Genomic DNA, 23,653 nt, shown 5'->3' on the forward strand with positions numbered 1-23,653 from the left:
ATTGCACGAACACAATAATCTGATTTTTTTTTTTCAGTTCCAATAAAAATAAATGCTACCTAAGCATTTAAAATGTGAGTTTAGGGTATTTCCTGTTTGCTTTAGTTTTCCTTATTTCTTTTTTGGAAAGAACTCAAACTGATTTTATTACACCCACCAACTCTTTACCTCTTAACTCTTCTTTCTTTTTTTTCTCCTAGTGAATGATTTTTCTTAAGGATTTTAAACTGATTTTACTGTGCACATATTAGACTGAAACAAGTGGTAACTTTTTCTTGTGCCTTCTCTGAGAGCTGGGTCCTATAAATAGAATTTCACATGGCAAGCATATAATAGCCATGCTCTGTGGTCTCTGCCAACAGTTTTAGGTATGGAAATGACATTAATATTCATCTAAAAGCCATAATTTATTTGGAAACTCTACTGAAGTGTAGCTTGTCCCATGTTGCTGGGGGAGGGGTGAGGGGCAGAGATGGACAGCAGCTTCAGCTCTGGGAACAGATGGAAGGTGCAAAGCAGACATCTTCAAGAAGAGCTGACATTTTAAGCACTATAAAATCTGCAGGGAGAGATAATATCATTCCTGAGACATAATGATATACTTGGAAAAGTAGACAAGCTTTACAACATGCAAGGTGAAAAAGCATTTTGAGCCTGAAAGCTTCTTTCTTTTTACCATTCTATCCTTCTGTGCAATAAAGATGTTATCTCTTCCCTCAAACCTTGTCTTGTTTGTATCTCAAGATCTTCACATCCAAAATTATTCTGGTAGGATCTGACTTTTTAACCTGTTTCCCCATCCTTGGTACTGATGTCTGCATTTTCTCACCTTTAAGGCAAGCTGTATGTCCTGGATATGTGGCAGAGGATAAAGAGAGCAAGGGTTTACTTGGTGTCCTCATTGCTTTTACTGGATATTTATTTATCCATCAAATTGGAATAAGCAGTCATTTGTGCTGGATCCTAATTTAGATTATGGATATCCTAAGTACTTGAGTAATAATGTCATTGTTTGTCATTAGGTTTGAAGTAACAGGCATGAGTAAATAATAAGACAATATAAATATAAATCTCCTTAATTATGTGAGCCTTAAATGCCAGGCAATGATACCAAATCTAAAAAAAGAATTCCATGTGAATTACTAACATGAGAGAGACTTCAGAAACCATCTATCTCTTATTAAATTTAAGTGGATCAAATCCTGCAGCTCCTCAGTGCAGAGAAGAGGTTTGTCCAAGGATTTTAAGGGACTACACCATGATAAATGATGACAGAGGTGGTGATAAATGGAACATGTTGCTCATTAGGACAGGCAGAGGTAGGATGGTAAATGGTGGGGACAGATCTAATGATTTATCTGTAGAAGAACTGAGAAACATTGAAGCTCTAATTTAATGTGGGCTGTATGTTGGGATGCTACTAAATAAGTTTGGGCAAAAAATTGAACCTTAGGAGTAGTGTTGACTTGCTGAGCAGCACAGGAGCTCTCTGCTCGACCCTCCTCCCACCACTTGGATTTTGGTGCTCCCAAAGCTGTTGGAAGGGTCAGGGCTGCACTGGGAAAGATCAGGTTGCAAACGGAGAAGCTGGTGGTGTTATCACACAATAACACAAGGTGTCCAAAGAACAGCAAGGCTCAGTTTTTTCTCCACCAGTCTCCTGGTGGAAGCCATGAGAATCATTAGAAGAGGAATGGCTCAGGCCAACCTTTCCTGGGACTCCAGGATCACTGCCCCTCACCTCCCTCCAGTTTCTCCTGAATCCTGGGCTTTACCCTGATGGCCTCCCCAGGCACCAGCACTGAGGAATGCAGAAGGTAGGTGTGGTTTTTTGGGGACAAAGTTTGTCATCTCCAGTTTTCTTTCATGTGACACAGAGAATCTTTAGAAAGAGTTTATTATAGAGTAATTAAATAAATACAAGCAGTAAAGGAGACCACTGTCTTCCCCTGTTTATGCAGATCACTGCCATGGCCATGAGGTTTGGTGCTCCCAGTTAGATGCAGCATCCAGACTAACAAAGTTAGAGCTGTCACTGATCTCACTGTGTAAGCTGAAACCAAAAATAACCTCACATGCTATCAAGGACAATTAGCAGTTTTTGTGGGGGATTGCAAAACAGATGGGCAAAAAGACACTGAAAGAGATGCTGCTTGTTTTCTTTCAAGGAATAAGTAAGGAAGGAACACAATTGCCTCTTCCCCCCGCCCCCCTTTTCTTTGTCTCCCTTAGCTGTATGGTTACTGTTAAGGCAGTAATTGTGTTTATTTGCTATTTATGTAGAGGATTGTCAGACTAGATAAGTTACAAGATGCTCACAAGGTTTGGGAGAGCTTGGGTTTCTTCCAGAAGACATCCTATCTAACTTGAGGCAGCTGGCTTATGGTTGTAAAATATTTTCAAGATTTCATTTATTTATTTATTTATTTATTTATTTACTTATTTACTTATTTATTTATTCCCTAAATTAGGTAAAATGCTCAAACTGGAAAGTGTTCATTGCCTGTCAGGTCCATCGACCTCACTATCTCAGACATATCAGGAAATAATATGTTCTCCTGCCTTGTACAAGTGAAACACACCCAGGCTCTATGTTAAGCTAGAGAATTACTTCATCATAATAGAGCTGAATCTTAAATTATCTGTCTTCTATAGAAGTAGTTGTAACAGCAATAAGGAATAAAATGTATATCCAAACAGGTTGATTGAAAGGACAACCTTAGGGATTTTCTTCATCAAAAACTTGTATCAAAAGTATGGTGCTTGCTGGATGTTTTGCATTAACTTCTGAAAAGCTCATCTTTGGGTGAAGCATTAATAGGGAGTGAAGTGGAACACTGACAAAAGCCTTCTGAATTTCCTGGGTTTCAGCACTTTGAGCTGATTCTGTGGTACCTCTGAGCCCAGCACAGGTCACCTTTCCTGGATCTCAGTGCACCATCCTTGCAACAGTTTCCTCCCTTCCTATTTGAAATGGAAGGAATAACAACCCTTTTAACACATTGCCTGTACTTCTGCAGTAACATGGGGAAAGAACAGTTAACTTGGGAGGCAATCCCTTTTCTTGCTTTGTTTGAGCTCTTGAAGGGGTGATGGTGCTGCAATGTCTTCTCAGTCTCTTCCAGGAAAAAACTGGATTATGGTAACTGGAGAGAAAGAAATGGGAGCCATAGCTGGAAGGTAAATGGGGCTGCTCTGCCAGCAGAGGAGGGAAGGCAGGATGGGTGGGAAGGAAGGATGATCCAGGGTAGCAGGGAAGGGACCAAGCTGCCCAAGGGAAAAAGCCTTCAGGGAAAAGAGGACTTTGCCCTTGAGAGTCAAGGGCATTTGTGTTAGATAAAACAAATGCAGCTTCTCCAAGGCTTTGAGCAAGCCAATGCTCCTCAGATTTATTTTACATTCCTAGGGGCTTACCATCCCCCAGTGGCAGTGACCTGTGTGTTCTTTACCCCCCAGATGTGTGTAGGGAAATGCTTTCTGCTCCCCCTGGAATCTGGAGGGGCTCCCGTGACTGAGGCACAGAGGGAATGGGCAGCAGGACAGTCTTAGAGAAGTTACTTGCGAGGACAGGGGTGGGAGCTCTGCTGTGTGGGCTGAACGGGGGTCCCACCACATCTGGCTGAGGGAAGAGCCAATTTGCAGTTCTCTCACTCCTTTGCTAGGATGAACATCTTCAGAGTCTTCCAGGACGGGGCTGCAAACCCCGGAGCGGGGCCGAAGCTGCAGTCAGGCTGCTTCAAACTGCAGGGATTACAGAAGCAGCCTTCACCTAAGCAAGTATTTTGGTATCGAATTAATTAGCAGTTCTCTTACCACAGCACTTTCACAGGAACTGCAGCCCACACCTGCACCCATTCACCTTCTTTGGCTGCAGCCCCAATGGTTAGTCAGGCTCGGAGGGTGCCAACACCACTTGCCTTGAGCCCAAGTCATTCCTGATGTAATCCTGTGGCTTTGCAGAGTTATACCCACGGTGACCTTGCTTAATTATCTCCCTGCATTGCATAAATTGGTGCTAAATCAGCCTCTGCAAACTGCCTGATGCTGCACTAACATTGCAGACAGGCTCTGTTTGCTGTGGGCAGTCAGTGACGCTCTCAGAGTGTGCTCATGACATTCCAGTGGCCATTCCCCTTGTTTCACTGTTTCCTCTGCCTGTGCAAATGTTTTGGAGTTTACCAATCACAATAAAAGTGAGGCTAATGGCCACTGCCTTCAGTTATGGCATGAATTTCTGCAACCCATATAGCCTGGCTGCAAAGGAAGGCACGGAGCAGCTGAGGGGGAGCATGGTGCAGTGAGGGCGTGAGCTGGGCCTGTGTTATTTCGGGAACCAAGAAGCAAAACTTGCAGGATGCACAAGGGGCAACAAACAGCTTTCAGAGGTGATGGGCAGTGCAGATGGGTAGTTTTCTCTAGAGCCACAAGGCTGATCACAAGGCTGGAACCCCTTTGCTCTGGAGCCTGGAGAAGAGAAGGCTCCAAGGAGGCCTGAGAGCCCCTTCCAGTGCCAAAAAGGGGCTCCCAGAGAGCTGGAGAGGGACTTGGGACAAGGGCCTGGAGAGACAGGGCAAGGGGGAATGACCTTAAGCTGAAAGAGGGTAGATTTAGATTAGATATTAGGAAGAAATTCTTCCTTCTAGGAAGAATTTCCCTGAGGGTGGGGAGGCCCTGGCACAGGTTGCCCAGAGCAGCTGTGGCTGCCCCTGGATCCCTGGAAGTGTCCAAGGCCAGGTTGGACGGGGCTTGGAGCAACCTGGGCTAGTGGAAGGTGTCCCTGCCCATGGCAGGGGATTGAATGAAATGGTCTTTAAGGTCCTTCCAAGCCAAACCCTTCTGGGATTCAATGATTTATTTAACTCCAGAGTTACTTATAGCCTCTCATTTCCATATGTTCCCTTCATTCCTGAAGTTCTGCCTTCTGGATTTTGTCCCTTCCCTTTGCCCATCTCATGGGCAGGAGGGGGCTGCCTGCAGGGAGCAGAGGGGCTGGGAGGCTCAGCTCCCACATCTGTGTGCACAGCACTGCAGCCCAACCACTCTGCTCTCCCCAGATAACATTGTTCCCAGCGGAAACAGCATCTAAGAATTATAGATACGCCGCAATGAGAACAGCATTGTTAAGGATTTTGTCATTCATGATGAATTGTTGCAAGAACTGTTTCTCAGCTTCAGAGGATAAAGGGCTCTTTTTAAAGAGGAGCATCAGCTGCTCTAAAACCAGATAAAATTCAGAGCACTACATTTCATCCATCAGCAGGAAGAGTCGGAATGATGATGGGTACCACTATTGCACACAGGAAAAGTACAACGAGCATCAGACCCCAGAGCTTTGGGGTTTCTTTCAGAGCTAAGCAAACTTCCAGCAATTTTCCAACCAGGGAATCATTTCTGTTGTGATCCTGCTTTCCAGACACATCAGAGTTACCCACAGGCTTTTAAACTGGGGCTAAGCCATGCCCCCCTTTCTTTGGGAGCAGCAGGGTTACAGGGTGGTCTATCTTACATAATCCTGGATGCCCCCTTGGCAGGTGAGACCCAAACAAGAAACCAATTTGTTGGAAGTTTTCCATCCAAACTGTTTTCTTAGAACTCATTTATTCATGTGAGTGATCTAAAGAAAGGCAGTGGGAATGATCTCTTCCACCAGAGTTATTTTTTAGCATCTCCGAGAATTGTGCAGCTTTGCAGTACAAAAGGTAAGAGAGAAAGAGAACATGCTGGAAATGCTGGACTGAGTAATGGCAATTGTGATGAATGTATTTCAGCTACTATAAATACACAACTTACCGTAAAAGATCTGTGAGGGAAGGTAATAAACAGCCAATCTGAGGAATTATTATTTTTTTAACATCCTTCAGAGTGCTTATTTGTGAAAGATGTGCTTATTGTGTTCCACTTATCTAAACAAGGTACAGAGGCAGGTTTCTGAGCATCGTGTACTTCACAGGAGTTTGTGCTGAGGGAGTGTTTTCTCGTTTGGGAAGGGGATGTTTTTCTAAGTTTTTTGTTTGTTTTTTCCTGAATGACTTTTTATGGAATGCTGTTGAAAGCAGGAGTCCCCCTTTCCCTTCCATGGCCGCAGGGAACCCAGCAGACCCCTTAGTATCTCAATATGCTTACATGTAGCACAGAGAATTGTGTAAACTCTTTTCATATATGTGCTCATCAAAATTTCCTCATGGAAAACGTGGCTGAGCATGGGAACAGGCTGCCCAGGGCACCACCCCTGGAAGAGTTCAAGAGACACGTGGATGTGGCACTTGAGGACATGGTTTAGTGGTGAATTCAGGGGTGATGTTGGGTTGACAGTTGGACTTGGTGATGATCTTAAAGGTCTTTTCCAACTTTAACAATTCTGTGATTCTCTGTATGGTTGGGGGAAAATGCAGAGAGACTATATTGTAAAATCATTAGTTACGAGCAGAAAGAGGCTTTTACTCCTCTGTCACTATTAATTCACACACCCAGCTAGAACCTTTTCTGTCTCTAATATTTTCTTCTGATTGCCTTCGTATTCAAAATTAAATTAAAACCAAAGATAACTGGGCAGAAGTTCCCACCTTTAACCTATAAATGCTTCTATTCTCATCATCTAGCAGTGTGCCATCCAGCACCAGTGCTGCTCCATGAAGGAGCCTGCTGGCTGCAAGGTGTTAGAATGAAGCTAGGGTGATGCATGGCTCATAAATCTGAGGAACTCAGAGTTCTGACTTACACTTCAATTAAAACATGTATCATACATATATTAAAATTCAAAATGCTTAACTAATATAAAGGTCAATGGAATGCAGAAGCTCCTCTCTTCCTACATTTTTAATTTCCACATTTTGGTTTCCTCAGTCAAATGTGCACACGGAACGATCAAGAAACCCAATCCAACAGTTTATAAGGAAAGCTGTAGTGATGTGTCTTAATCTAAATTCAAATTACTTTCTTCTGGGGGAAAAAAAACTATAGCTGTCAAAACCATTGCTGTACTAACTAGAAGTTTATCACTTTTGTTACATAATCTCTGGGGAAATTAGATTATAGAACCTGTTTCTGATTCTTAGGGCTTACACACCAAACAATAAAAAAAAGCCTTGATTCATCACCTGTTACACTTGATTAAAAAAATATGGAGTCTAGAGATTTATAAATAGCAGTGACATTGACATAGCTTCATTTGCAAAGAAATTACATCCATACCTCTGCATTAATCTCTAAATGCTTACAAATGAGAACTTATTTATAAATGTTAGGAAAAAAGTATTTGTAAGATTTACGAGTGAGATATAATTTATCTTGGGGAACTATAATTTCAATTATATACAATTAATACCAGTCTTAATTTAAGACTTCTGGTTGATGAAAGACTGTGCATATTGATTAGTTCTCTTATTTTTCAGTTAGACATAAAGATTGTTGTGCTTTGACTAGTTTAAGGACTGCAGGTTTTCATGTAACAGCAAGCAATGGCACAGATCTGTTTTATACAGTATAGATAACACTTGGCTCCTAATTAACTACGTACGGAATTCAGCAATTGCAGTGGCAGAATGTTAATGTGATGACTAAAAACTTTGGTAGTGAAGGTGAAAATATAATTTCCTGACTGTAGGTGCTGTCTATATCTACCTGCTCTCTCCTTTTAAGTCTGTGATAATATGAGTAAGCAGCATTAGCCTTGGGTGCCTCTTGGCTCTTGGTACTGGTGAAGGGGGTTCTTTTCACTGGTGATGTTGGTTCTTGGCACTGGTGAGGTGTCTCTGGTACAGGGAAGTTGTGCTGGGCAGGGACAGTGAGGGAGGACACTGCCCACACACACCTTCCTGCATCCAAAGGCTGCTGGGATGAGGCAGCTCCTTGCCCACGCCAGATCAGGTTGGATGCTGTGGCTCCAAAGATTTGTCTCCTGCAACAGGGATGACCAAGGAAGAGATTTTCTGTGGAAACCCTCTTTACTCATGAAATCTTACGTTCCTGAGACTGCAAGCTCCATAATGATGCAGCTGCTGTCCTGGCTCTGTACTCCCTGGGGAGGCGGATTATATTTGCAAATAAATTTGCTTCTATTTGTGTTTTATATCTTAACATCTGTTAACATCCGTTCCAATGTTCTTGACCTTGTGTCTACCTAAATCCTGAGTTTGAAATAGGAGGAGGCAAGCCCACATAGGAATATTTTATCAACCACTGGGAAGATTGGACAATGACTTGAGAGCACAGGGGTTTCCTTTGAATGCAGAAATGTGAACCACTGCAGTCTGTGAATGCTTCCAGCCTGCTATCAGAGGAGAGCTGTTCTCCAGGCCCAGAAAGTCCTCAGTACAAGTAATAACAATCCAAGTTCTCCCAGTCTGACAATGTCCCTCAGTTCTCTCAATGTCAAACCACTCAATGCATTGCTAAAAATACTTTCCTTATGCACAAAGCCAGCCCACATGAAAGGCCGGCGTGCTTTGAAGAGGAAAGCATCGTAGCTGTCTGTGCTGATTGACTACTCCAAAAAAGCTTTCTGCAGATAGCTCTTCAGCTTGCTGAATGGATTAGCTTTGGCTACACTCACACCCCCTTTGTGTTTGCCTCTTGTATGAACAGCTAGGCATTGGGGGGTTTGTTGCTGTGGGTATGTTCACTTCAGGCTAATTTTAGCTTGGAACCGTGGACACCAGCAAATGCTGACTTTTAATTGTGCTTTTGAAGCCTGTTTTGATCAAGAATATAAAAAGTTTTGCTCATCTTGTTAGTGAACTAGAACAACATGTGTGTCTTGGGAATAATAAAAGCTGCTGTTACCTGTTTGGGCAGCTCATTACTCTAATAGTAAAGCCTGGCTAATAAATGAATTGTTCAAATGCTGTTAGTTGATGTGTACATTTGTATGGTTTTTAAACTGAGGCTAATTAAGGTCTGAATGAAGCATAGCTTGACTTTGGGGAGCTTCCATTTTTCACTTGCAGTGAATCACAGAATCCCAGAATGTGCTGAGTTGGAAGGGACCCACAAGGATCATCCAGTCCAACCCCTGGCCCTGCACAGGCCCATCCCCAAGAGTCACCCCCTGTGCCCCAGAGGATCATCCAAACCCTCCTGGAGCTCTGGCAGCCTTGGGGCTGTGCCCACTGCCCTGGGGAGCCTGGGCAGTGCCCAACCAGCCTCTGGGGGAAGAACCTTTGGCTGAGATCCACCCTGAGCCTGCCCTGACACAGCTCCAGCCATTCCCTGGGTGCTGTCCCTGGTCCCCCCAGAGCAGAGCTCAGTCCCTGCCCCTCCTCTGCCCCTGCCCAGGCAGCTGGAACTGCACTGAGGTCTCCCCTCAGTCTCCTCTGCTCCAGCTGAACACACCAAGTGCCCTCAGTGTCCTCCCACGGCTTCAAATCAAGGCCCTTCCCCATCTCTGTTGCCTCCTTTGGACACTCTCTGATGGCTCAATCCCTTCCTTCCATTGTGTCCCCCCAAACTGCCCCAATGTTGAAGTGAGGCCGCCCCAGGGCAGAGCAGAGCGGGACAATCCCCTGATACCCCAGGACAGGGCTGGCCCTCCTGGCTGCCAGGGCACTGCTGACTCAGGGCCAACTGGCCATGGAAGTCCCTGTGCTCTTTGGTACCTCAGAGCACGGCATCTTGGAGCCCCAGAGCACGAGGGATGTGCAGTTCTGTGACAGCCTGGCTGTCCATCTGTGAGAGAGCTGAGTCCAGGTTATGACAAGATGCAGTAAGTGGATGAGACAGATTGAAAGAAGAGCTGAGAAGGATGAAATGAGGAACTAAGCAAGTGATATTGCAGGTGTACATGGTCTCAATAAGCTTTTTCCTGTAGCCATTATCTGACTTGGATGCTGCAACAGCACTTCGAGGAGGCTAATGGAGCGTAGAAGTGTCATGTTGCAAGCCATTGAAATGTTCTGGATGCATGAGTGAAATTCTCTTGAAATTTGTGCTGAAGATTTTGCTATTTTTGGAAAGGCAAATAAGCTTCTTAAAGTGGCAAATATTTGAATGTGCCTTAATTTGACCATAATGTAAATTCTTTTCTCTTTTTTTTTTTTTTTTTGAAGATAGGCCAAAGTTGGAAGAGCTTGAGAAAGAGAGGTCAAAGTAAAGTGGAGCTAAATGCAGCTGAGGGAAATGTGAAACTACTTTACAAAACCCCAAGTTGTTTTATGATCTGAACATGAGAGATCAGTGCTGGAAACTGTAATATTGTTCCTACATGGCCATGCCAACAGCATTGAGAGAGTTGGTTCAGCAAATCACTTGCATGTGAGCCAGTCCAGGTAGTAAATGGTTCATCTGATGATTTGCTGCTTTTAATACTTAGCTGAGTTTGTCTTCGTGTTTTCATACTCTGTGTCTCTCTTTAGTGACACTTTCAAATTGCAGCATTAAATGACTTTGTAATATTGTCTAATTGAGGACAATTACCTCTCCAGAGATTTGTGGTATTGTCATTATTCCTAAAGATAATCCTTATTTTCTAGCAGCTTGGATTGGCTTACTCCTTATGATTCAGTGTTGTGACTTGATATCTTGATGAAGTTTTCGGGCCCCTTCCCACAACAGCCCTGTGACACAATGGCCACAGCAGTCACAGGAGGAACTGCCGGCATGAGGGTCCCCTAAGGCTGAAGGTAGAAGCCAAAAGAAGGGGGAGCCCACTTATATGTTTAACTTGGAACTGGATGATGTCCCATCCTGGAAGTGTTCAAGGAGAGGTTGGATGGGGCTTGGAGAAACCTGGTCTAGTGGAAGGTGTCCCTGCCCATGGCAGGGGGTGGGACTGGATGAGCTTTAAGGTCCTTTCCAACCCAAGCCATTCTGGGATTCTGTGATCCAATTCACAGACCTTTCTCACTTGCATTAACCAGGCCCTGTATCACACAGTTCCCATCACAGTCCATCCCGAAACCAAAATAGTTGGAGATGTGCATACAGGACAGTGCAGAAACATGAGAGCACCCTGTAACACACCAGCTGATCCCACAGATATGCCCTTTACAGCATCCAGATGTGTTCTCTGTTCAAGGCAGGGCTTCAGAGCATCCATAGCTTTGAAGACACAGACAAGCCCCTGGCATTTGGTAGGTGCTGATGGCTGTCCTGCCCTGGGGACTGCTGCTCATCCTCAGGGGAACAACAACAGCCATTCCCTTCCAAATCTCCAGCCAGGTTCTCAGCAAACGAGGAAGAGGCTTTGAGAGCTGAGATGCTGAACACGCTGAAACCCAGCTGTGTTACCAAAGAGTGTTACTTCTTCTTTAAAGATCCTTTCAAAAAAACTGATGAATTAAAATGCTTTTCAAATCATAGAAGAAACTGCGTTTCCATCTTGCGCTCCCTCTCCCAGAAGGAGCCGCAGTCATTACTGGAGAAGCTGACGCTTGTCTGCTCGTGATGGATGTGTACGAGGGAGAAGTGAAAGTTCCTTTTATTCTTAACAGCCCAGTGCCACAGTCAGAGTTTCAAGCTCTTAATCAATCACTCAGGCAGTGTCACAGTCACTAAGCACCACAGTTAGCACTGCACTCCCCTATTACTCCCGTTACTGCTCCTGCTGCTAAACGGGCTCTGCTTTGGAATTCCTTTCATCAGGAGACAGGCCCAGAGTGTGTGAAAAACTTTTGCTGAAAAGACTCGCTGGGCTTCGAGGCATCCAGATGTCTGCTGCCTTCTCAGCTGGCTCCAGTGGGCAGACGGCTGGGAAGGGACAGTTTCTGCAGTGGGGGCACAGTCAATAGGGTTGAAATACAATATATTAAGTGGATGAAGGGAAGGGAAGAAAAGGAAAAAGAGTAGGCTGAAATATGGCATTGGGGCTGAATCTCCCAATCTGGTGTAGTTCCTGTCTCTATTCCTGGAATTACTAAAGCAGGCCAGCTGGGATGGGAGGGTGGCGCAGCTGTGACACCACTGCTGTTCTAACCCTGCTGGAGTGTCATGGAGGGGGTGGAGGTTGTCCTTCAGCAGTGCTTATCAGCTCTTGACCTTCAGCTTTACTGTAGTCTCTAATGTGAGGACTGAAGTTTAAATCAAGCCAAACAGATGGCTTTTGTCACTGAACTTCCTGCTGCAGCTTCACTGCATTGCTCCCACCCCTGCCTTCACCTTTTTCATCTTGGATTGCCTAAAGGAGTTAGAGAGAAGAGTTGTTCTAAAGACACATTGCTTCTAGAAATAGGAAAGCAAGAGAGGGCTTTTTAAGGGCTTGCTGTTGTGTGGCCTCGATTTTTTTTCTTTTAAGAATATAAGTTTTTTTAAACACAATTGCAGCGTGAAAAAGCTAATGGTGGAAAAATCATTCTGTACCTGGCAAAGCAGCATAGTTTGCTACTCTGAACAAAACACTGAGAGATCCTGTGAAAATCTGAGTTTATTCCCTCCTAAGCTGGAGCCTCTGGGAAAAGATTATCCTGCAGCTTGGGATATGGAGGGTTCTCACCCTGCATGCCCCCTGTTTGGGTGCAATGCTGTGCCAGCAGTTCTTTCACAATCATGTCCAGTAGACATGGAGTCATGAGGCAGTGGAAGGCCTTGCCTTCTTCCCCTTGTCCCCAGCTCTCAGCACTGCTGTGATGCTCAGAGAGGACTTTGAAGATGCACTGAGCATATTCCTTCCCTTCTTCCAGACAACAACTGCAGGCTGTGCCTGGGTCCCTCCTGGAGATCCTCCTCAGCGGAGCAGCCCCAGGGGCTCCTGGCTGACCCACCCTCCTTCCTGCAGGGAAGAGATGTGGGCACTAGTGAGTGTGTGTGCCCAATGAATACCGAAATCAACTCTACGTGGGCCAGCTAAATGTTATTACTTTAAACGCTTATAACATTTTTTCCTCCCCGCTGCTTTGGAGCTCCTCCTTACCCAAGCGTGCGGCTGCTGCTCTGCAGTGGTTCATGACCACCACCTAGTGCCCAGTTCTGCTCCACTGCTGCCTGCAGGGAGGCACAGCATTTGCACAGGGCTGCTCAGGGGGTCGCCCTTTGCTGTGGGGCTTTCCAAAACTCTCACTCCTTAGAACACAATTGCTCTGTTTTGCTGCATACGATCGTGAGGAACCGGAAAGAAAATAAATCGTGCCCTGTGCAGCACTGCTGTGATGTGACTGCTGTCAGTACCTCTGTGTCGATCTCTGTAGAAACGTGCTCTAAATAATATTTCCATCACAACTCTTTTTGGTCACAAAGTGTTATTTTTTGTGTTTATCAGTTCTTTAGCCTCATATAGATGGTTCAAAACCTGTGTTACTACAGCAGAGACTCGAAGTACCCAGAGAGAATGCATATTGCACGTTTGTGTGTTCCTTCTATGCCTGTCACCACAAAACCCTTGGGGAGAGGCTGTGCAGGCAATTCCTTAATCCTCTGGTGTGCTTTGATGTCCTTATCCCCTTGTGCCTGTATTCCCTCCTGGACACTGTTTTTGTTGTGAACCCTTTCTCTCTTCCTGAGCTGGACTCAGCCCTGGGAGTGTGTCCCCACAGGAGCCCTCCCCAGGGTGCAGAGTGTCCCGAACAATCCTTGCTGTCCCCAAAAGATTTGCACCTTCCAATGCAAGGTATGCAGGTTTTATGGAAATAATCCAAATGTGGCCTGCGAGAAGGTCATTATGTTTTTTCAAATGCTTTAGGGAAAAACCCCTCACAACAGGAACCAAATCCAGAAACAAATTATAGTGATGTCTTATGACCAAATAAACACCTCAAGAAGCACAGAGAAGACTTGGACAAACACCTGGCTGGTCTTGAGCCATGTGCATATAAACACTGTTTTCTTTAGGATTTAGGGGCCACTTCAGAGTGGGTGCATTCAGCACTAAACACACCCTCCTATCCCCTGCTTCCATCCCTGTACTCATTTCCACAGCTCCAAGCAGGCAGGAGATGGTTTTTGACATGGAGTAGTGTGTTAACAACCAGAAGCAGGTTAGCAAGGAAAATCTGTCAGTGATCCTGTAGGTATTGTTAGTGTTGAAAAATGAGAAGGGGGAGAGGAAAGCTGTGATTTACTGTGGTGTACTGCTAAAGCAGAATCGACTTCAGCTGCCACAAAGCTGACAAATCGATATGGAAGGCTTCTGAAATCAAACTTCAGTGAATATATTATATAAAGATAGTTTAGAACAGTTTGGAAAGGTGCCTTTTTTTTTTTCTCCCTCCTTAGAAAGAAGCAAAAGGTTAATTTTTGTAGGAGCTCAACTTTGTTTTCAGCTGAGACTTGTTAATAATACGCAGGGTCATTGATCACCTCTAAAAGATGGTTAGAGACTGTCCTGGTCCTAAAGACATGAGCCTGAAGGGAAACTGCCACAAAGATTAAGTGATTTGCACAGGCAATAGTGATCAGTGGCAAAGCAAGATATGAAAGTCTGGTTTGGGAATTTGAAATCTTTATCAGTTTTACTGTTTCAAGGTAAGTTACACAGAACCGTACAATGGTTTGGGCTGGAAGGGACCTTAAAGACCATCTCCTTCCAACCCCTGCCATGGGCAGGGACACCTTCCACCAGCCCAGGGTGCTCCAAGCCCTGTCCAGCCTGGCCTTGGACACCTCCAGGGATGGGGCAGCCACAGCTTCTCTGGGCAACCTGTGCCAGGGCCTCCCCACAGAGCACAGAATCCCAGAATGTGCTGAGTTGGAAGGGACCCACAAGGATCATCCAGTCCAACCCCTGGCCCTGCACAGGCCCATCCCCAAGAGTCACCCCCTGTGCCCCAGAGGATCATCCAAACCCTCCTGGAGCTCTGGCAGCCTTGGGGCTGTGCCCACTGCCCTGGGGAGCCTGGGCAGTGCCCAACCAGCCTCTGGGGGAAGAACCTTTGGCTGAGATCCAACCTGAGCCTGCCCTGACACAGCTCCAGCCATTCCCTGGCTGCTGTCCCTGGTCACCCTCCCTCACAGGGAGGAATTGCTTCCCAATATCCCATCTAACCTGCCCTCTGGGAGTGGGAAGCCATTCCTCCTTGTCCTGGGGCTCTAAGCTCTCCCTGGAGCCTTCTCTTCTCCAGACTGCCCAAGCCCAGCTCTCAGCCTGTTTCCAGAGCAGAGGGGTTCCAGCTCTGTGATCAACTTAGTGGCCTCCTCTGGACTTGTTCCTGCAGGCCCACAGAGCTGGATGCTGTGCTCCAGGTGGAGAGGAGAGGAGTAAGTCACCTCCCAGGGGTATGGATTGGGTGTGCTTTGACTGCAAACATTTCTGGGCATGGGTTTCCTATGAAAAGTCCCACTGAAAGTGTGTGCTAAAAAGCAGGATGGACTGGGATATGTGCTCCTCTGAGACACAAGGAGGCACAAGGCACAGTTATTTTTCTGCATAAATGATGAGGAATTTACATCAGAGCAGAGCCACCTAAATAATCTCATTGCTGAAAGATGCTGCTGAGGGGAGGTTGGTTTGCTTGGGCCTGGGAGGAGATCAGAGCAGCTCAGAGCACAGCTCAGAACTTCCAGCTCCGCCACATGGTTTGGGCAGGTTAATTGTGCCTTGGGACCTTGGCCAACCAATCTGATTAGTCAGGTACTTATTTATTCAACACTTATTTCTAACAATCCCAGGCAGATTAAAACCTGGCAAACACTGGCTGCTACAGTGAGTGATGCAGAGGATCATAAATGGAGCAAAATTAATCCAACTTCCTCTTGGAAACTTTGCAAATATGCATATTAAATCATGCTTGAATCACAAGGAATATAAAAAGTGCCTGTTCACAAAAACACGGTGCCCATTTACAACTTATGTACCCCATAAATCCATAGTTTACAAGGTATGTAAATCTTATGCAGGTCCACCTCCACAGTAAATCAGAATTAAGAGAATTTGTTGTGTGCCAGAAGCTACTTCATATTTCTCCATAGGCTGTTTTGTTAAAATATATCCTCCCAGAAAATCTGCCCTGTTTGGCAGGAGGGAGACCCTGCCCAAGGAAAAAATAAAATGAAGAAGAAATTCTGAAGGATGCCCCCTCAGATTTATATTTTTATTTGTATACTTCTGTATTTGTACAGACTCAAGGGATTCTTGTTTTTAAACATATTTAAGAGCTCCTGGGCTGCGAGCCAGGATGTCAAGCTTCTACTTTAATTATTTTTTTAGTGGTAAAAATAAATAAATACACCTGTACTAATGCTGAAAAAACCCAGAATATAAATGCTGAGGTGGGTTGGATGAGCCTGGGAAAATGTCCCCAGTTTTGTAGAATGCTCTTGCCTACAAAGAATGAAAATTTTATATAAATAAAGGGCATTGTGGTATGTCTGAAGGAAACATCTGAGTGCCTTGTACCTCTTTAAAAATAATAAACAGTTCCTGGATTCTTGTGATTTCATTTGTTACTTCAGCTCTACTCTACTTGGTTTTAGCCTCAGCATTAAGTAGCTCACTTGTGCAATTAATCCTCCCACCTGCTCTGAGAGTTGTCTGGCTTGGTTTTACTTTGGGGGTCTGTTTTGTTTTGATTTTTTTGGGGGGAGAGGATGGGTTGTTCTGGGGTTTTTTGTGTGTGTGATGTTTGTGGGTCTAGGTTTGGGATTTTTGTTTGGATTTGGATTTGGGTTTTTCGTGGGTGGATTTTTTTTCTATTTGTTTTGTTGTTCTTGGGGATTTTTTGCTCTTTTAATTTTTGGGGGGGTGTGTGAAATGCCTCAGAGACAGAGTTGCTTACTTAAGGCAAGGAATTCTGTTGGTGATATTGAGACAGAATCACTAGTATTGTCATGGCAAGGTTGTTCTGATACTCCTCAGAATGCTTTTGAGTGTCTTAACTTTCTGTGCCTGGAAGAAGAAAAATAAACAACCCCTTGCTAATAGTTTTATACCAAGTATTGACAGTAACATGACCATGCTTTCTTTGAAACCAGGGTTTTTCAGGCTGGATTTTGGTTTTTTACCACCTTCAATGCTTTTGCAAGAGGGGGAAAGAACTCTTTCATGCTTTCCTACCTTAGGTTAAAGTCCGATTTTGCATTTAGAGCCCCTTTTTCCTCCAGGTGCACTGGCCAGGTGGGGGTTTTTTGTTTGATTAATCTGAATCAGGACGGGACCAACTCCAGGAAGAACAAGAGAGCTTTCTCTAAGGGACTGGTGTTGCTAATGGCATAAATTGAGAACTGTATTCTCCTTCCACAAATGGGCAAGCAAAGGGATGTGCTGGAGTGAGGAACAGGCAGGAACTGGGCTGGAGAAAGCACAGAGGCTGAGACAGTGAGTAGCTTTAAGAATAATGTGCTTTATAACTTCTCATCCTCTTTCTCCTTTTAAATGAAAGTAGGTTCTTGTTGGCAATGTTATTTATTTCAAGATTTGTAACACTGGACTTCTGTTATGTTAAAGACCATAAGGACAGTTGAGATAAGTTTAAATTGCAGCCAAAGGTGTGACTGCCATGGAATGGTTGGTTGGGAGGGACCATCTCATTCCACCTCTGCCATGGGCAGGGACACCTTCCACTAGCCCAGGTTGCTCCAAGCCCCACCCAACCTGGGATGCTTCCAGGGATGGGGCAGCCACAGCTTCTCTGGGCAGAAGGTTTTGTTTCACCCCTCCTTTTTCTTCAGAAGAAAAAATTCAGTGTAAGTAATAAAAGAGAATATAGATAGAAAAAGAATCCTTCTTTGAACAATTTCAGAATTCACTTTCAAATTACCCATTTACTCTAAGGTTAAGTAAGTGAAAAGTGCTGCAGGGAGGTTTAGTACCCCAGGCAGTCCAGGGTCCTGCAGGAATTCATATCCTGATGCCTCTATCCCTAACTGCATCAGAGGCATCACTTACCTCATGGATTTTTCCCTGATCAGATTCTGTGCTGCAGTAAAAAGTTGAATCTCACATTCTGTGGTCTCTCAGGGTCTGTTTGCCTGTATAACCTCAGGTGTGTTGTGTCTGGAGTTGTTTTGTGCGGGCAAAGTGAACCTCTGAGGAGCACACTACTGTGAGCAGCATAAAGCCCGTGCTGTTGTGTGCACTGAGGCCAAGAGATGAACTCAAGAGGATTTAGGATTCCATTTGTTCTGCACAAGAGGAAAACACATAATTTAGGTGAGAATTAGGAGCAGGGAGCAAGGTAACATCCAGTTAAGCAAGGACCTGAATGGAAGTGAAATACAGAGATGGCATTAAGGGAATTTCCCTCTCTTTGGGTGTTGCCTTTGTCTCTATCTCATACGTCTGTATGAGGGGTAAAAGCAGGACAGAATGAGGGTTTGTGCTAGAACTGCCTTTTGGGGACTTGCACAGTAGATGGAATGTCCTGAAGTCTTGCCAGGTCACATTATGTTGAACTGTGCACACACCAGAGTTTGCTTCTAACCCAGCTCTGGTTTTGCCTCAGTACTGAGGAAAGGGGTGGGGAAAAGGTGCCATGGCCTTTATAGCTGCATGCATTGATTTTAACGTGGGTGTTTTTGCCCCCCTATAGTGACACTGCTCACCTGCCTTTCAGTTGTACAGAGAAATGCCTGGTTTTAGTCTGCTGCTGACAGGCAGTTCTTCACCAGCTGAAAACTCTACCTGCTGGCAGAGCTGAGTCCCAGGGAAATCCCTGCCAGCTGCATATTGCAAATAAACATTATGGATTTTAATGAGTAGTTCCATGGCCACATAAACCAGCTGCCTGGAAGTAACACTGCTGCTGCTGCTGCTGCTGCCCATGGGTTCAGAAGAGAGCCCCTGACAAACTGGTGGGTCTCTTCCAACCCACAAATATTCTTATCCTGTGCGGATCATGTCCCCTGGTACACACTTTGCCAGCATCACTCATTGGTGATGTGGAAGGAGGTTCTCATATGTTGGTGACAAATAAATCATCTGCCATATAAAGCAGTGTAGTTAAGACTCAGAGCCTGCTTACAAAAAAATAAATAAGTTCATCAAGCACTTTCCAAGAACAGATTTTCTAATCTCTAAGCCAGTCCTTAAACCTTCGCCTCTAATTGATTTTATTCTTCTTGTGTTTGCATAAAGTAATAATTTTCCAATGTTCCTTTCTACCTTTAAATCACTTAATTTTTTTTTTTTTTTTTTCCAAAACATCAGTTCCTTCCTCCTTATTTCTCAAGAGGCTGCCACCTGGAACATCACATTTTGCTGCAGTCAGTTTTCAGAAGTACAAAATAAAGCATCTGTAAAAACAATACTGTTAAGTATGTGATAGATCATGTTCAGGGGGAATAAAATAAAACCAACCCCTACACTGGCAGTGCTGTTACTGATGGCAGAGTAGTGTGTTTTCTCATCTGTGTGGGCTGTGGTTGTTGTGAAGGAGGCATCCTCGTGCTACCAGGGCTGTCTCCCAGTTCTGCACCACTGGAGACCATCAGCCCCAGCACCAGCGCCCAGGTGCCAGCCCCTGGATCTTCAGCACCACAGACCAGCCACCGCCGTACCAACCGACAGGGAACATGGGAGCAGCCTCTGCAAACTCCCTCACAGGAGACGAGCAGCTCCAGCCCTGAGAGTCAAGTAACATCGGGGTCATCCCACAGCACCTTCACAGAAACCGAGGACAGCAGCAGCTCCAGCAGTCGGGGGCCTGACCGCCGGCAAAACCACCCCCGCCAGCAACATCGGGCCCAAAATCCACACTTTCGGTCCAGAAGTCCCCTGGACAGGACCCATGAGCCATCACCAAGTCCTGGGAGGTGCAGGCCCAGGCAGAGACCATCGGGGACATCCCGCAGGCGAAACCGCTCCCGCCTGCAACGTGAGACCCCAAATCCATCCGGCCGGTCCAGAAGTCGCCACGACAGGAGCCAGGGGAGAGCACCCAGTGCTGGGAGGAGCAGCCGCAGCCGGGAGACATCAAGGACATCCCGAACACAAAATCACTCCCGCCAACAACATCAGACCCCAAATCCATCTGGCCGGTCCAGAAGTCGCCGTGATAGAAACTGTGTGAGAGCACCAAGTGCTGGGAGCCGCATCCCCAGCCAGGAAGCATCAGGGACATCCCGCAGGCGAAACCGCTCCCGCCGGCAACGTCAGACCCCAGATCCAGCCGGCCGGTCCAGAAGTCCCCTTGACAGGAACTGCACGCCACCACCGAGTGCTGGGAGGTGAAACTCAAGGGAGACAGCAGCCAGGACTTCCCAAAGGCAACAGCACTCCCGCTAGCAGCGTCGGACACGGAACTCATCCACCAGATCCAGAAGTCCCCACGACAGGAGCCGTGTTAGAGCACCCAGTACTGCCAGGCGCACTCACCGGTGGGACGGTGAGACACGGACCCACCGCTGAGACATCCCACGTCAGACAGGGAGGAGGAGGCCCGGAAGGGAGAGAGCCAGGTGAGAGCAAAGTGCCCCTCCCTCAGCCTGGCAGAGGGGCTGTCGGGGCGGGCAGTACAGGTGCCATGCCCGGGGCCATTGTCTCTCTCCCCTCCAGCATGACTGCTCTGTCAACAATCAGAGGCTGACCCAGACATCTGTGGGGAGAAAATGCAGAAACATGGGATCTGTTTCCACGTGTTCTGCCTCGTGAGTCGCTCTCTGGGCTCCCTCCATGTTTTGACAGGCAGTCCCAGCCACTCTCTGCTCATCAGTGAGTTTCATTTTCCTGCAGTTTTTTGCCAGCCACCTTCATCTGCACAATGATGATCAAATAGGATTCCAGGGTGAGTTGCTTCATGTTTTGACAGGCAGTCCCTGCCACTCTCTCCTCATCAGTACGTGTCCTTTTTTCTACAGGTTTTGCCAGCCACCTTCATCTGCACAATGATGATCAAGTAGGATTCCAGGGCTTTCTCCCAAGGGATATCCAAGATGTAGTCTCCCGGGAAGCACAGAAGGTGAGAGCCTGAGAAGAGCAGGGAGATTTGTGCCACTGCCCAGACCCCAAGCAAGAAAGCCCAGCCCTTCCAACCAGCTCTGGGACAAGGAGGAGGCCCTGAGGCTGCTGCTGATGGGGCTGCTCTGCTCTTTCCAGAGCTGCTGCATCTGTGGCCAGAGCGGGGCCACCATCGCCTGCTGGGAAACAGTCTGTGACCTGAGCTTCCACCTGCCCTGTGCCAAGCAGGGAGGCTGTGTCACCCAGTTCATTCCACCATACAGGTACCTCCTGTCCCCTCCTTGCCACCACCAGGGAAGGGCCCAGCACTTCTCACCTCACCCACCCCTTTTCCCCCCAGCTCCTACTGCCCCGCACACAGCCCAGAGCAGGCAGTGGAGGTGACTCCAGAGCCGGGCACAAACAGAGACATCCTGCAAGCGAAACCACTTCTGGCAGCAATATCAGAGCCCCAATACACAGAGCCAGTCCAGAAGTCATCGTGACAGGAGCCACGTGAGATCACCAAGGGCTGGGAGGTGCAACAGCGGCCAGGAAGAATCGAGGACATCCCAAAGGCAAAACCAGCAATGTCAGACTCCAAATTAATGCAGCCAATCTAGAAGTTGCCGTGACAGGAGCCGTGTGGCCGCCCCAAGTGCTGGGAGATGCACCCCCATCCAGGAAGCATGAAGAAGATCACAGACGTGAAACCGGTTCTGTCAGCAACTTATCAAATCACTTCAATAAATGTATAGGACTGCTTTTTAAAATATTTTTGTGTATTTGCAAAATTATGCAAATGGCACTTTCGATGTCGCAGTGTTTAGTAGATTGTTTCATCCTAATGTTTCACCTGACACATTGGAGGCTATTGCAAAGCCCAAGGCTCAGTAGTATCTTTGTTTAGGTTTCCCTTTCCTCCCCCTTGGCTTTTGGCACAGCTTTCCTTTCCTTCCTATTCTATGGTTTCCCCTTGGGGTTGCAAGGGAGACGTTTGGAATGTTTTGCAATCCAGCGGTGCCACCGCCTTGATGCACTGAGGGCAGGGAAGCAGTGGCGGGGTGTTGGCAGCCCCGTCCTGTCCCTGCTGCCGGCGGCCCGGGGGCAGGAGCGCCCCGGCGGTGCCATGGCGGGTTCCCCTCAGGTGTGGGCAGCCACAGCCCGGCTGTGCGGGGCGGCCCCGGCGGTGCCATGGCGGGTTCCCCTCAGGTGTGGGCAGCCGCAGCCCGGCTGTGCAGGGCGGCCCCGGCGGTGCCATGGCGGGTTCCCCTCAGGTGTGGGCAGCCGCAGCCCGGCTGTGCGGGGCGGTCCCGGCGGTGCCATGGCGGGTTCCCCTCAGGGCGGCCCCGCTGCCCGCGCACGGCGGTGTTGCCGGGGCAGCCCCGTCCCCCAGGCACATCTGTGGGCTGTGACCCAGCGGCGACCGCTTCCCGCTCTAAGAGCCCGCAGGAATGGCTGCCTGGCTCCAAAGTGCCCGCCGGGAGCGCGCTGGGATCGCAGGGGGAGCTCTGCCCGGGGCAGCCCCCGCACTCAGTCGCCCCGAGCCGTCCCGCCCTCCCCGCACACGGCGGCGCTTTGGGAACGGCCGCGGTCGGCGCTGGAGTGGCGGCGCTCGGGCACGAGGGAGCGCCGCGAGCCCGGGAAAAGCGTCGGGAACATTCTGGCACCGAGGGGAGCGCGGGCGCGGAACTCGGGCACCCAAATGATCGCGGGTCCCAGCGGGGGAGGGTCCCGGGCAATGGAGCGCAGGAGAGGACGGCGAGCGGCGAGTGCCGCGGGTTGGGCTTCGCTGCCCTGGAGGCAAAAACTGCACCGTGCGCCATCCAGAGGTTATCCATCGACCTTTCCCCAAACCTGCCGAGTGGGACCGGACATCAGAGCTGCGCCTTGCCCAGAGCCCAGGAAAGAAACCCCATCCCTTCCAACCAGCTCCAGGAAAAACATCCGGCTCCCAGCAGCTCCACAGAGGCTCCAGCACAGGAACCTTGTCCCCCAGACACATCTGTGGGCCGAGCCCTACCCAGAGCCCTGGGGCTGCCTGTGGAAGCCCCGAGGCTGCGGGATTTGCACGGGGTGGCCTTTAAAGGGCTCTCCCAACCCCAAGCCTTCTACCCTTCTACGGCTCTAATCTGCGCTGCAGTGTGGTGCTTACACAAGGGGCAGCTATGCCCTGTGCTGGATTAAAATCTGCCTGCCAGCCTGAATTCAGGCAGCGAGACAAAGACCCAGCTACCGGATTTTTTTGCTATTTTCTAGGTGCCTCTGTGCCCAAAGCTTCAGTCCGCCCAGGACTCGCTGGACGGCAGCAGAGCCTTGTGGTGCCTCAGCCACTCCTCCCAGTCCATATCATCAGCAAACGTGCTGAGGGTGCTCTCCGTCCCTTCTGCCAGGTCACCGGGCAACCGCTCAAACGAGGCTGGCCCCAGCACTGAGTGCCGTGCTCACAACCCTCTGAGCTCTGCCATTCAGCCAGGTCTCAACCCCCTCAGTGTCCACTCATCTAAGCCACACTTGCTGAGCTGCCTGGGAGGGTGTTCTGGGAGGCAGGGTGAAAAGCCTTGCTGAAGTCATGGCAGACAACAGGCACTGCTCTCCCCTCATGTACCCAGCCAGTCACTCCAGCAGAGAAGGCTAGGAGACTGGTCAAGCATGATTTCCCCTTCCTTTTATTCCACAGGCTTAGAGATGACATGCAGCATGAGCTGTTCTGTCCCCTTTCTGGGGATGGAGGTGACACTGATGGGCCCATCATTTCCTGGGTCCATCTTGCTGCCCTTTTTGAAGACTGGAGTGATGTCGGCTTCCCTGCAGTCCTCAGGCACCTCTGCTGGGGAATCAGCATCCCTGATGTGCTGGCAGTGTTCCCTGGGCCAGGGGCAGGAGCAGAGATCTGCCTTGGCCAGGGCCAGAGCCCTG

At 47.7% G+C, this 23,653-nt stretch overlaps 2 protein-coding genes and 1 long non-coding RNA gene across 3 annotated transcripts in view; 2 read left to right on the forward strand and 1 right to left on the reverse strand.

Moving 5' to 3' along the window:
* The window catches only part of LOC135420517 (uncharacterized), a 490,234-nt gene that overhangs the window by 178,790 nt on the left and 287,791 nt on the right, over positions 1-23,653 (reverse strand). The gene's annotated exons all lie outside the window — the stretch shown is intronic.
* Positions 1-23,653, forward strand: part of LOC135420048 (uncharacterized) — a 56,120-nt gene that overhangs the window by 6,517 nt on the left and 25,950 nt on the right. Inside the window, 1 exon segment of the mRNA XM_064667010.1 lies at positions 19,872-20,256. Within this exon segment, the coding sequence (XP_064523080.1) occupies positions 19,872-20,256 (385 nt within the window).
* LOC135420509 (uncharacterized) lies at positions 20,596-21,509 on the forward strand. The gene is made up of 3 exons (XR_010433560.1): positions 20,596-20,756; positions 20,894-21,018; positions 21,096-21,509. It is a non-coding gene; the product is annotated as an uncharacterized LOC135420509 (long non-coding RNA).

The sequence above is a fragment of the Pseudopipra pipra genome, chromosome 11, assembly GCF_036250125.1.
Source record: "Pseudopipra pipra isolate bDixPip1 chromosome 11, bDixPip1.hap1, whole genome shotgun sequence".
Taxonomy (NCBI): domain Eukaryota; kingdom Metazoa; phylum Chordata; class Aves; order Passeriformes; family Pipridae; genus Pseudopipra; species Pseudopipra pipra.